The sequence below is a fragment of the Prionailurus bengalensis genome, chromosome A2 (assembly GCF_016509475.1).
Source record: "Prionailurus bengalensis isolate Pbe53 chromosome A2, Fcat_Pben_1.1_paternal_pri, whole genome shotgun sequence".
Lineage (NCBI taxonomy): Eukaryota > Metazoa > Chordata > Mammalia > Carnivora > Felidae > Prionailurus > Prionailurus bengalensis.
Genome location: NC_057348.1, coordinates 12,203,818 through 12,217,695, shown reverse-complemented (window position 1 = coordinate 12,217,695; position 13,878 = coordinate 12,203,818). Strand labels below are relative to the sequence as shown.

Genomic DNA, 13,878 nt, shown 5'->3' with positions numbered 1-13,878 from the left:
GATCGTGACCTGGCTGAAGTCGGACGCTTAACCGACTGCACCACCCAGGCGCCCCCGGCCAACTGATTTTTGACAAAAACACAACGGCAGTTTAACGGAGAAAGGGGTAGTTTTTCAAAAAATGATGTTGGAACAATTGCAGAACACTGCTCTACATCCACACAATGGACACAAACCTCATAGCTTACATAAAACTTAACTCAAAGTTGGTCATGGACCTAAATGTAAAACCAGAAAACTTTTAGAAGACAATTTAGGAAAAAACCTACATGACCCTGGGTTCGGCAGCGCGGCACCAAAAGCACACGCACAAAAAGATCGGTAATTAGATTTTCTCAAAATTAAAAACTTTTGTCCTGTGAAAGACACTGTACCAAAAGAATGAAAAGACAAGTGACGGCCTGGGAGAAAATACCTGCAAATCACGTATCTGACAAGAGACTTCTATCCAGAATACATAAAGAACTTTCAAAATGCAACAATCAGAAAAGAAACAACCCAATTTAAAAATGCTCACAAGACATGAAAAGACACTTGTCCAAAGATGAAATACAGATGACAAAGCAGCACACAGAGACGCATTTAACATCATCAGCCATCGGGAAATTGCAAATTATACCTACAATGAGCTAGCACAATACATCTATTAAGATGCAGAAAATCGGGGCGCCTGGGTGGCGCAGTCGGTTAAGCGTCCGACTTCAGCCAGGTCACGATCTCGCGGTCCGGGAGTTTGAGCCCCGCGTCAGGCTCTGGGCTGATGGCTCAGAGCCTGGAGCCTGTTTCCGATTCTGTGTCTCCCTCTCTCTCTGCCCCTCCCCCGTTCATGCTCTGTCTCTCTCTGTCCCAAAAATAAATAAACGTTGAAAAAAAAAAAAAAAAGATGCAGAAAATCAAAACAGTGCTCGAGGATATGGAACCACCAGAACTCTCATCCACCGCTGGTGAAAAGGCAAAAATGGAGCAGCCAGTCTGGAAGACGGTCTGGCAGTTTCTTATAAAGTTAAATGTACGCTTAGCATGTGACTCAGCGATCCCACTCTGGGTATTTGCCCTCGAGAAAGAAAAACTTCCATTTACACATAAACCTGCACACGAAATGTTTATAGCAACTCCACTCACAATAGCCCAACACTGGAAACAACCCAAAAGTCTTTCAAGAGTTGAATGGATAAACACGGTGTGGTTCCGAAAATAAAATAAATACAAAAGGATATAAGAAGAAACAGGCGGGGTGCGCCTGGGTGGCTCAGCTGGTTAAGCGTCTGACATCGGCTCAGGTCATGATCCCGCAGTTTGTGAGTTCGAGCCCCGCGTCGGGCTCTGTGCTCACAGCTTGGAGCCTGGGGCCTGCTTTGGATTCTGTGTCTCCCCCTCTCTCTGCCCCTCCCCTGCTCACGCTCTGTGTCTCTCTGTCTCTCAATGATAAATAAACGTTAAAAAGAAGAAAAAGAAGAAGAAACAAGCTCTTGATAAACACAGCAACTTGGATAAGTCTCAAAGACATTATGCTTAGTGGAAGAAGCCAGACTGAAAAGGTCACATACTCTGGGATTCCACGCATATGACAACCTCAACAAGACAACACTAGAGGAGTCCCCCTTATCTGCAGGAGAGACGGTCCAAGACCCCCAGTGGATGCCTGGGAACCCTCATCACGTGCTATGTTTTCTCCTAAACGTATATATCTGTAATACAGGTTAATACGTAAGGTACACACAGTAAGAGAAGAGCAACAAAGATCAAATGGGACAGTTATAACCACAAACTGTAACACAAGGTACGTGACTGCGCTCGCTCGTGCTCTCTCTCTAATACCTGTACCCGCCCTTCTTGTGACAGGTGAGACGAAAAACACCTATGGGAGGAGGTGAAGGTGAACGACACGGGCACTGGGATGTGGCGCTCTGACGCCAGTCAGGAGTAGGACCCCCGGGCCCAGGCCGCGCGGGCTGGCAGAGAGGCGGCGTGGAGCATGAGGCCTGCTGGCTAGCGACGCGCGACGCGACCGGAGCAGTGGCTGCCAGGGGGTGGAGAGGCGGCAGGAGAGAGGTTTTAGAGGTGACACGTATCCTGATTACGGCAAAGGGGAACAAGAATCTCTGTGTGGGCTAAAACTAATAGAAAAAAAGGTCAATTTGACTTAGTGAGAACTTAAAAAATAAAACCAAAGGAAAACGCAAACACGCACAAACAGAAAAGAAACCTAAGAAAACCAGCTGCAGGAGGGCCGCGACTGCTCTCGGTGCGACGGGAGGACCGCGTGCGTTTGTGAGTTCACAGCGTGAGGCCCAAAAGGACAGTGGATCGTGAGTGAGGCGGTCTTTCTGGATACGGATCCCTGCGCTTTCCAACCTCCCCCCTGCTTTCCACAGCAACGCCCACAAGGCCCCTGCGTGGACCCCCAACAAGAACAGAAGCTAAGGAAGCCTGAACGAGCGCCAGCTGCACCGCGGCCTGACTGCTGCGGATCTGCCGTCACCCAGAAAGTAACGGCTTCCCAGGGCTCTGCTGCTGTTCAAAGTCTGCTTGCTCTCACGTCAATCGTGCAGAAGACAACATTTTTCCACCAGAGGAAAAGAAAGGAGGGGCGCCTGGGTGGCGCAGTCGGTTAAGCGTCCGACTTCAGCCAGGTCACGATCTCGCGGTCCGTGAGTTCGAGCCCCACGTCGGGCTCTGGGCTGATGGCTCAGAGCCTGGAGCCTGTTTCCGATTCTGTGTCTCCCTCTCTCTCTGCCCCTCCCCCGTTCATGCTCTGTCTCTCTCTGTCCCAAAAATAAATAAACGTTGAAAAAAAAAAAATTTAAAAAAAAAAAAAAAAAAAAAGAAAGGAGAGGAAGCCCTACCAAGAGGTTGACGGACTCAATGACGTCCAAGAACACCTCGTTCTTCCGGTACTTGATGCCTTCAGACCGCCAGGACACTGCGTTGGTGACGGTGGCTGGGGGCCTCGGGGCCCCCGTCTCCAGCTTGTGGCCTTCCTGGGTGATGTACCTGTGGGACCAGGCCCAGAGTTGAGGAGCTCAGGCACGGACATTCCGAAAACAGCCCCTCCCGGTGGCAGGCTCCAGTTTCACCTGGGCCGTTTAACACAAGAATGTCAGGATTTCCAAAAAGCCCCAAAAAACTCAAGTGACCATGAGCACAGAGCGCTCACTTAGGCCGGGGTGGGGGAGGGGCAAGGAGCCGGCACGGGCGAGACCACAGGCAGTGTGCGCCAGGTGCCACGGCCACGTGCAGAGGGGACTGAGTCCCTCGAGGGGAGCTGGTGACCCCAACCCCCGCGGGGAACAACGCACGAGATGCAGACGCGGGCCAGTTCTCTGAGTAACCCTTGCCCCGTGTAAATGGGGAGCGGCGCCTCTGACGGAGAACGGAGAAAAGGGAGAAAAGGGGAGCCGCTCCCACGGGGCGGGTTCACAGAAAGTGCTTGATCCGTGTGCCCCGGTGTGAAGGGCAGGATGGCGAAGAAGGACGTGTTTCTCTCTCAGCCTCAGTTACGTGCGCGGAAACAAAGGCGGTGACTCCCTGATAACCAGGCATCCAGTGCACCGCCCTGAACAATGCTCACGTTGTGCAGGGACGCGGAGCGGCCAAGAATCCAAAACCGCCCAACAGAAACCACAAAGGCAAGGAGACAGGGTGGCGGCACAGGGCGTGAAGGCACGCTCGCTTCCCCCAGCCCCAAGCCTGGGTCCCCACTGCACCCACTCACTCCTGCAGGATCTTGCTGTCGGTGGTCTGGGGGTAGCCAAAGTCCATGAGCTCATCCAGCAGCTCGTAGATGATGACAAAGTTGTCACGGATGCTCTCCTCCTCCAGCTCCTTGAAGTACTCTGAAAACACCTGGGCGGGGGCGGCGGGGGGCTGAGACGCGGGAGGGGGACCGCCCGCACAAACCCACTTGTCCTTCATGCCCCAGGGCCCAGAACAAACAGCCCTCTTGCCCACAAGCTGCATCTACCCACGTTCCAGGCTTGGCGACATGCCACAGACACGACCTCAGACTCAGGGGCCGCGGCAGGACAGCGACGGCTGCCCGTGAGGCAAGTCGCGGGCTGCTGGCAGTGCGGGCGTCCTCCGGGGGCCTGGTCAGAAGCCCTGCATCTCCACTCCCGAGGGTCCCTCTCTCCTCTCCTCCCTGACAGTCACCCCCAGTCTGGCTAGGGCCCCATCTGAGCTTCTCTTCAATCCCTGCTGTGAACAGTCACCCTTTGCCTCTGAGCTACAAGTGACTCAGATGAGGGGCAAGAGCCACTGGAGACAGAACCAGTGGCTCTTCTGGACTCTTCTGAGCCCCCTGGGCCAGAGACACATGTCCCCCAGTTCAACAGAAAATTAAGTCGACCGAACAAGGGAAGGGAGAAAAGTTTCGTTAGCACCCGCACCGAAGGAAAGTCACAGAAAATGCCAGACACGGCAGGAAGGAGAACGTTCTTCCCACCCTCTCGGACCTCCGGTGCCCCTCTTTACTCCTGCGACAGGGCCACCGCCCTGGCACGAAAGCCTACTCCTCAGCCTGCACTCAGGTCTTCCCAGGGGGACACATACTCTCCCGCCCCCATGTCTCCACGGCCCAGACCAGTCCCCCCGTGTTCAGCACCAGTGACTCCTGAGCTAGCTGCACGTGGTACCACCTGAGGGCTCACCGCAGGCCTCCCGGGTCCGATTCTCCACTTCCCTCAACCCCACGGCTCCTGCCCCAGCCTGGTCCCTCCATTTCTGCTCTGGAAGCCTGCAGCAACCTCCTCGCTGGCCTCCTTGTTGCCTTCAAGTTTTCCTCCACTTAGCAGCCACGGAGCCGATCTCAACTCCAATCAGGTCTCATCAGTCCCCCGCTTAAAGTCGCCCGCCATCTCTCGTCAGGAACGAAATCAAAACTCACTAAGTCCTGTTTGCCCCCAACCCTGCAGCCCAGCCCCACCCACACCTTACTGATCGCAGCCCCCCACGGGCCCTAGGCACACTGGCCAGCCCGATGCTCCCGACCGGACCACACGCACTGTGGCCCCAGGGCCTCTGCCTGTGCTGCTCTCGCGCCTCCCCACCTCTGCGCAGAACTGGCTGCTCTGCCCTCCTCCCGGCTAGCCTACCTCCCTAAACTTGGCCTCTCAGCGGGCCACCCTCCAGCCTCCCACAGCCAGCTGTGGGGCGTACCTGTCCCTCCTGAGGCCCGGGCGCACCGACCTGCCCTGAGCTCCACCTCCTGCTCACTTTCCTCCCCTCGTCAGGGCAGAGGGACACTAAGGCCATGAAGTCCCACACACAGGGCAGCTGGAGCTCCCCTTCCCATTCCCTGGGGTTCCAGCCCCAGAACTCCCCAGGGGTGCTCCAGCCCTCGAGCACACAGCAAAGCCAGGACGACTGACACCCCTCCCCGGGTCAACTCACCTGCACCACCTTATAAAGGAAGGAGAAGACCAGCGACACACATGCGTTCTTCTTGGAGGTAGCAACCACTGCATGGCGGCCACGGTTAAGGAGAGTTCAGAGGCCCAGACTGCTGCCTCACAGACCCCGACTCACCCCGCGTCTTGGAAGGACCCCCACCCCCATTCCCACCCCCACCCCCGGCTCAGAACCTCCCTCCACCCAACCCCCGGCCATTCACCAGGCCTTCAGTGGGCTACTGGGTCGGAGCCAGGCCCGGGACAGGTAGTCGCCAGACACGGTCCCAAACCCCAGGAAGCGCTCGATGACAGAGAGGCAGTAGGGGGCACTGAGAGCCCGCCCCAGCTGTTGCGGCGGGGTGGGGGCTGCCCCGAGGAGGTGATATCTGCGCTGAGAGCTCTAGCCCAGGGTGGGCAGGCAGCGTGCCGCTCATTCCGGGAGCAGAAGGCAGGACTGCAGGCTCCAGAGGAGGCAGCCAGGGCCGACGCTGGGTCTGGCCCTTCCTGCAAGCCTTGGCCCCTAAAGCAAACCTTTTTAACGGAGCCCATTTTCTCACTTGCTTGATGGGCGCCCGGCAGCAGAGTCGCTGAGGCAACGTGTGCGAAGTGCGTGGCACAGACGCCCCTCCGACGTCATCACGGGGCAGCATGTCCTGGACACTCCCTGCTCTTTCCCTCAAGGGCCTCGAGCCCCCCGGGGAGGCCGGTTCCTCCCCCGCAGGCACAGGGGCTGCGCCCTGGCCGTTCATGACATGCCTGGGCCGCCTGGCCCCAGGGCTGAGCTGGGAGCTGCAGGTGACAGGGACAGCAGGGGCCACGTCCACCTCACTTCCTGCCAGGAGCCGGGACCCATGTATCAGGTGCTGGGCCTCCAGCCCGGGTCGCATGCCTTCGGGTGCTAAGGAGGACCAGTGGGCACCACAAGGCTGGGCCGGCCGGAGACCGTCAACGGACAGCAGAACTAGCAACAGGCCGGGGAGGCCGGGGGCGCTGGGGGCGCCGGGCAGCGGCACCCGGAGGGGTGAGCCACCGCTGTCTCCTCCCCGCTGCCCACACGTGGAGCCAGGGCCCAACCGGAAACTGGTCTGACGGCTCCCACTGGGCTCACACCCCCGCCCCCCCCCCCCCCCACGCACCTGGGCACACCCCCCGCCCAGACCCGGGCGCCTTCACCGTCGTCCAGCTTCCGGGTTCCAAGCCACCTTCGGTACTCTCTGAGTACTCTGCGAGCAGCCCCCCGGGCCCTCCAGAGAGGTGAGGGAGAAACAGAGGCGGGGCAGGAGCTGGACCTCAGGGACCCAGACAGGATGGTAGCAGGTCCTGCACCTCCACTGCAGTCCGACCGGGGCTTTCTGGCCCCCTCCCCCTCCCCACATCCACTCCGGCTTCCCTGCAGCTTGGCCTCTGCTCAGCGGCCAGAAACCTTCAGAAAATGCAAATCTGATTTTGTGTCACCCCCCCACCCCCTAAAACCCCCAGAAGGCTTCCCATCACATCTACGGTGACGTCCCTCGAGACCCCACAGCGTTGCTGACCATTCGGGCCTGCTCCCACCACATACCCCTTCCCGGTGTTCTTGCCACCCCTCCTGCAGCTTCCAGAATGAGCTTGTTCCTTCTGCAGAGCCTCTGCCCAGGTCTATCGCTCCTGGCGTCTGCCCACTGCTCTGGATGGTGGACACCTGGCCTTCCTGCAGGGCTCCTCTGGATGTCACCTCCTCAGGGAAGCCTTCCTGGGTCCCCAGACTAGATGAGGTCCCCTGCCACACCCTCTCCTCGCCCAGCTCCTGGCACACTTGCCACCGTGTTCTCCGCTCATCTCTTCAGGCCACAGGGAGCTCCGGGAGGGTGTGCCCGACGGCCCTTGCTGTGCCCGAGCCAGCCCGGGCCAGGTGCCGGCCACTCTCGGTCGCCTGCGGGCCCACACACGCGCACACGCACACACCCACACAGGAGGCCCCCGGGAGCTCCCCCGCAAAGGGATACGATACAGATTGTTGTGCTTGATCCACATGAAGCGGACTCCCCCGTGGGCCAGGATGGGCGACAGCATCCCTTCCTCCTCCTTCTCCATCAGGATGGGCATGAAGTGCTCCACCTCGGACATGTCCACGTCGCCACGGTAGTTCCGGCAGATGAGCACCTAGGCAGGGGTGGGAGGTGAGGCTGCTTCCATCTGGAGGCCCACAGCCAGATGCGCGCAGTGGGGCATGAGACGCGCCAGCCTCCCTTGCCGCAAGGACCCCACTCACACCCCTGGCCATCAGAGACTCCAGGCCGCGCTGACCTCTATCCCCCAGAGAATCCCTCAAGGAGCACATTTCCCAGAGTGAACTCCACAGGGGCCAACTGGGTTCCTCGCAGGGGAAAGCAATACGAGGTCGCAGTCCAGAACTCAGTCAACTGGGAGATGCCAGGTGAAAACAACATCCTGTAGGTTCTCACTGCAGACCTTCTCAGAGCCTTTCCTATGCTAATGCACTCTGCTCTTCTGCCTGTGTCAGGGTACCCAATCAGGGGACACTGCTGAGTGTTCACATCCACTAAAAGCCACCTGTGGCCAAGACTCACACACAAACGTTCGCTGCAGCTTTATTTTAAATAGACCCAGAGACCAGGGGTGCCTGGGTGGCTCGGTCAGTTGAGTGTCCAGCTCTTGATTTTGGCTCAAGTCATAATCTTATGGTTAGTGAGTTCGAGTCCCTCGTTGGGCTCTGTGCTGACAACGCTGAGCCTGCTTGGGATCTTCTCCGTCTCCCTCTCTCTCTGCCCCTTCCCACCTCATGCACACGCACGCTCTCTCTCTCTCCAAATAATTAAATAAACTTTATAAATAGATAAACAGATCGATCGACGGATCCAGACTAGAGTGAGCACCAATGTCCTTCAATAGGCAACCAGAAACAAAAACTGTGTCCATCCTGGAACGCAACTCAGCCACAAGAAGGAAAGACCACTGACTCGAGCCACAGCATGAGGGTCTATCAAGACCCCTGGGCCAGGTGAGCCACCAGACAACAGACGGCAAGTCCCATATCCTGTCCCACATAAAACCCACTTACATAAAACCCTCACCGACGGTGACAGAAAACCAGTGGCTTTCTGGGAACGGGCTGGACACAAGGGGCGTGAGGAAGCTTTAGGGGGTGACAGGGTGTGTGCTTCTGGCTTCCTGGGTATATACAATGACCGAACGCACCACGCTGTGCACTGGAATAAACCCAGCTGGGTACACGTCCATCACGCCTCCCTGAAGGAACAAGGAGGCAGCCTGAAGCTCCGCCAGGCTGAGCAAGGCTCCATCTGGAGACGCCGCCTACAGTTGCTGCCGCTCTCGTGAGCTCATGTGGGCAGCAGCTGCAGGGCCCGGCTACGTGCGTGCGGAGATTGGCCTTGCTGAGCTGACCAAGCTGGGAGCCGCCTGCGTCACAACCTGGGCTTTTGTAAAATCCATGGTCGTCATTGTTTCAAGCCAGGAGAGAAGGAGAGAATCAAAACGAGAACCTCCTTCCTGGCTTCTCTTTCGTGGTCCGTGCCCTTTTCCTGCTGAGGTTCACAAGGCCGCTTAGGGCCTCTTAGGCACCCAGTGGGACAGCCAGGCCCGGACTGAGGGACTCCCATGTCCCCTCTCCTGTGCTCCTTGCTCAGAATCTATACTGACCGGCCACGAGGTGGGGCCACTATTTTTACAGAGATGCCCAGTGATGCCTAGAACTCTGGCACCAGCCGCCTGAGGTCACAGCCAGCAAAGCTGAGTCCAGATCCTAACCAGTTCTCACCCCCCGCACGGCCCCTTCTGCTCCCTAACACTGCTTTCCTGGGCTTCCCAAGGCCCCACCTTCCTTCTCAGGTATATGACTTTGGGGACTGCTGCTGGCAGGGAGCCTCAAGGCCCCTAGTGCTCAAAGGAAAGAGGACGCATTTGTTTTGCTTGCCTTCGTGTCCAGGGCTCCGGAGAGGTCCACTCACCCACCCAGCACACCCCGCGGGCCCCTCTGCCGCACACCATGCTGGGCCCGGGGACCAGAGGTGACCAAAACAAACAGGGTCTCTGAACTGGGACGCCGACTCAGGAGAAGCTGAGAGCCTCCCAAGGGTGTGACCTTCACACTGAGGCCTGAAGGGACAGGTGCTACACAGGCAGAGGGACGGCGGTGGCTGAAGCCGTGGGACAGAACAGGGGTGCAGTCCAGGGGGAGACCTTGGAGCACTGGTCGGGGGGGGCGTGAGGACGGTCTTGGAGCCTGGGCCGCAGGCCCCAGGTGAGAGAGCAGAGGACAGGTTGAAGGGAGACAGGCAATGCTGAGGTGACAAACCTCTATCCCCACGGCTGCTCTGTCCATCTCACCCCTCTGCCCCCACCCCAGCTCACTCCATCCGGCCATCCTGGTCCCCCAGCTGCTCCTGAGCCATCCACATCTACTCCTGCCTCGAGGCCTTCGCACTTGCAGTTCTCTCTGTCCAGGATGCCTGGGCCTCTTCTAATTTCTCAAGCCTCACCAAAGATGGCACCTCCTCCAAGAAGTCTTCCCTGCTTGCCCTGCCTGAAAGGTCATAACCTGTCCACTTTTCCTTCACTACCCACTACACTGCTGCACTATAACCCCTATCCTCCTTTACGGTCTGTCCCTTCCACCAGAGTCTAACACTCCCTGAGAACAGTGACCACTTCCATCTCATTCACGGCTGTGTCCCAGAGCCCACAACAGAGCCTGACCCCAGTGGGTGCTCAGGAAATGTCCGTGGAGTGAACACGAAGGTGAGGAGAGGACGGAGGCCAGGATAATGCCCAGGTCTCCAATGAGGACAGTCGCATGGATGGCGGTGTCGCTCAATGAGGTGGGAGAGAGCAGGTGAGAGAGAGCAGGTCTGGGGAGAGAGTTCAGGGCAAAGGCCAGGTTTGTGGCAGCTGTAGGACCTCCGAGGTGTCCCAGAGAACAATGGATCTCTAGAGCAATCCTCTGGGATGCGGCACACATCGAGTCACTGGCACACTGGCGAGAATCAAAGCAGACCCGAAGAGAGGGGCAGTGTCAGGGGGCCGCCCAGGCCCGAGCAGGAGGGGCCGACATCCAAGGGGAGGGGCCAGGAGACTCGACAGAAATGGGCAAAACGAGAGAGAGCGGCAACTCAGAGGCCAATGGACGCCCGCTGAGGAGTGTGGTTGTGATGTCAGAAACTGCAGAGAAACAAGAAAGATAAGGGCCAAGAAGCGTCCACGGACGGCCTTCTAGCAGCCAAATGTGGCCATGCTGGTTTCCTTGCGCTCAGAGGTTCCGGGCGGCTGGCAGACAGACGTGTTGTCATGAATTTCCTAATGTGCCTTACCTTATTTTTTGCTAAAAACGGTCCGCACAAAAGGTCCTTTCAAGACCTGAGGTCCAAGGGCATGGAGTAACAAATGGCACGATGGCTGCTGAGAGCGGGAGGCAAGCCTGCGGCTGCCCTGGGAGCTTCCCAAAAGGCAGGTCTGATCATGCTCCTCCGAGGCTTCAATCTCCTCCAGTGGCTCCTCCTTCCTGGGATCAGAGCAGTCCCCTCTGCTCCTCACGCCCATCTGGACATCCTCGACCACCCACGGCCACACCGGTGCCACCCTCCAGGCTCCGGCATTCCCCAGGGCTGCTGGCCCGCCAGCCCCAGCAGGCTGCCCCCGACTCTTCAGGCCTACTGCGGTGACTCCTTGTCCAGCTGACTGTCACCTGGTCCTATGGCACCTCCCTCCTCCAGGTGGCCTTCTGTAACTACTTCTGCAGCCAAAATCGAGGTTGGCAACCATATTACCTAGGGCCTTGTCCATGCCCTTGCAGCTACCTAGATCTGACCACCTGGATCCATCAGCTTCCATGTGTCTCCCCACCTCAAGGCCCTCGATGGGGTTAAACAGGACTGTGGGCCATGGGGGGTGCTGAGCCTGTCTTAAGCGTCTGCTCAGAGAGCTCGCACAACAATACCATAAAAGCCTCGGGTGAGCAATGATGGAAACAAGGCGCAGAAAGAAGTTACTTTGCCTGGGGTTACACAGCTGAACAGCAGAGGTGGGTTTTGAACTCAGCCCTAACTCCACAGTCATGGTGAGATAGGCAGCACTGGGCTTGGTGGCATGCTAGGTGCTCGGGAAATGTTTGCTGAATGAGTGATCTGAGATAAGGCAGCCTCTGGGAACTCTGGGGACCCAGTGGCCAGGACGGGAGCAAGAACACGTGCCACAAGGGCTCTGGGAACGCTGCACCCACCCAGCCCCTGGTGTACCCTGTGACTGATCCCTTGCCTGAGGCCTGAGGAAGGGAGCCCAGCACCGGGCCTCACTAGCTGTTGACTTTGGGTGGCATCCAGGGCAGGCAACCCACTCAAGGGACTCCTGGAAAGTTCTAGAGCCAGGGACTCTGGGAGGGGAGCAGGAAGGGATAGCCACTTCAACTCTTCACTCCCCACGGCTTCTGAGCTAACTCTTGCCTGCCCCACCAAGGCCCGACACCCACCTCTCTCTCTCTCTCTCTCTCTCTCTCTCTCTCTCTCTCTCGGTGATCCAAGCGGGGCTTGGTTAACATTGTACTGTTCCTGTAACTCCCAGATACAAGAGGCCAATACTCACTTGCCTTCCAGACCGGACGGACCAGGGGAAAAAGCAGCAGCCCACTGTGAAAGGCTTGGAGATCCCTCCTCTAAGAGGTTTTCCCAGATTCCCCTGGGAATAGCACTTGGGTCCTAATTAAATTGCCCACCTCTTCCTTCAGGTCTCAGCCAGATTTGTCCCTCCTTCCCGGAAGCCCTCCCTGACCCCCAGCCCGGCACAGTGTCCTATTACATCCTCACTGCTTCATCACTGCACCTAACATTGATTTGTACTTTGTGAGATCAGTGTCTCTTTCTCCCACCAGACTGTGAGCTCCAGAAGGACAAGGACAACTCCGATTTTGCTCACCAAAAGCAGCCCAAGCCTAAACACCCTGTATGGCACTTGGCAGGTGCCCCCCAAATACCAGCCGACTCCTAGACCTACCACTCTGTAACTGGTGTGACCTGGGGCAAGTTGCACACCTGTGTGCCTCAGTTTCTCCCTCTGTAAAATGACCCTCCCATCACCCACTTCACTCAACCCTCGTAACTCGGTGTCACACTGAACGTTAAGAAATTTTTACAGGGACTGGCAAAGAAAAGTCGAAGGATAAACAGGGGGCAGGGCTGGCCCGAGGGCACACTGTCCCCGACACGCCTCACCACCTTGGGCCAAGGGTCGCACGGCACCTGAGAGCCAGTCCTGGCTTCGAAGCCTGATGCGGGCCGCTCTCCCCGCCGCCTCGGGTTCCCGGATGCCCCCACGGAGGCTTGAGAACCCGGCCCATGGGGGGGGGGGGGGCGGTCAGTGCAGCTGCGTTACCTAGCAACAGGGCGGGGCTCATGGATCGAAGCCCCCGCCTGGTACCCTAGCAACAGGGTGGGGGCCTCAGGTGAGGTCTACAGGCCTCCCTGCCTAAGACTAGGGTGGGTCCCATTGGCCGGTTACCAAGCAACAGGATGGGTCTCACCCCCCCACCCAGGGGCGAGGCCCCGCCGGTTGCCTGGCAACGGGGAGGGTGCGGAGCCATCTGTACCTTGCCCTTTAGGTCCAGCACGTAGACGGCGCTGGCGGACATGACGGCTGCGGGAAGCCTCGGCAACTGCCGAGGGCGGCGGCGACGGCGGGGACTGCCGGGCGTTGAGCAAGGCCGGGCGTGCCCCGCGACAGTTCGCCTCCACTTCCGGCCCGGGAAGCCGCGCGCGAACCGTTATGTCCGGCCGGGGAGGGGCTGCCAGGAAGGCGCAGGCGCGAGGCGGGTACGCGCAGGCGCGGTACGTCCGATGTGCCCTTATTTCCCGCTCCGGCCTCAAGCATCCCGGAAGTAAGGCCCAGAGGGGCGGGCCTGGGCGGCGCCAGGCGGGGCTGATTGAAACGAGGCCCTCTCTGGCTGCCAGGCTAGGAGACAAGCCAGGGCGGCTGGAAACCCCGCCCCGCCTTCGTTGGCCAAGTTAGGGGACATACCGTCGGTGGAACCCCACCTGGGGCCCAGCCCCATGAAACTCCTAGCCTGGTGGGGGAGTCTAGGAAACAAATACAGTTACCAACTGTAATATGCTTTATAGGGGAGGGTAAGGTGGTTGTTACCTTGAAAAGAGGTCAAACTCTGAATAGCAATCAAGTCTTACCAAGGGTCACGACCTGTCACCTGTCAGTGTCAACACTCATCAGAGCTTGTTTATTGCCTGGAATGATCTGAAAACCACGCCCCACCGAACCTAGGCGAAAAGCACATATTTCATTTCTGTAGTTAGTGACCGCAGTGGGTGATGCAAACTGTGACCCCTGATTAATCAATTGAGTATCTCATCACTTTTATGAACACTCAGGCTGTGGCAAAATGCCTGCATTTTGTCCTACGGAACCATCCATCACTTGCTCTCGGAATCCCAACCCTGCTCTCCTTTGGGGTTTTGAAAGATGGCTTTTG

At 58.1% G+C, this 13,878-nt stretch overlaps 1 protein-coding gene across 1 annotated transcript in view; it reads right to left on the bottom strand.

The window, feature by feature from the left end:
* Positions 1-13,157, bottom strand: part of AP1M1 (adaptor related protein complex 1 subunit mu 1) — a 30,195-nt gene extending 17,038 nt beyond the window's left edge. The window contains exons 1-5 of the mRNA XM_043590274.1: positions 12,985-13,157; positions 7,376-7,532; positions 5,392-5,459; positions 3,716-3,846; positions 2,847-2,994 (exon numbers count right to left, since the gene is read on the bottom strand). Of these exons, the coding sequence (XP_043446209.1) occupies positions 2,847-2,994; positions 3,716-3,846; positions 5,392-5,459; positions 7,376-7,532; positions 12,985-13,026 (546 nt within the window). The 5' untranslated portion in view covers positions 13,027-13,157. The remainder of the gene's footprint in view (positions 1-2,846; positions 2,995-3,715; positions 3,847-5,391; positions 5,460-7,375; positions 7,533-12,984) is intronic.
* Between the last annotated feature and the right edge of the window lie 721 nt (positions 13,158-13,878).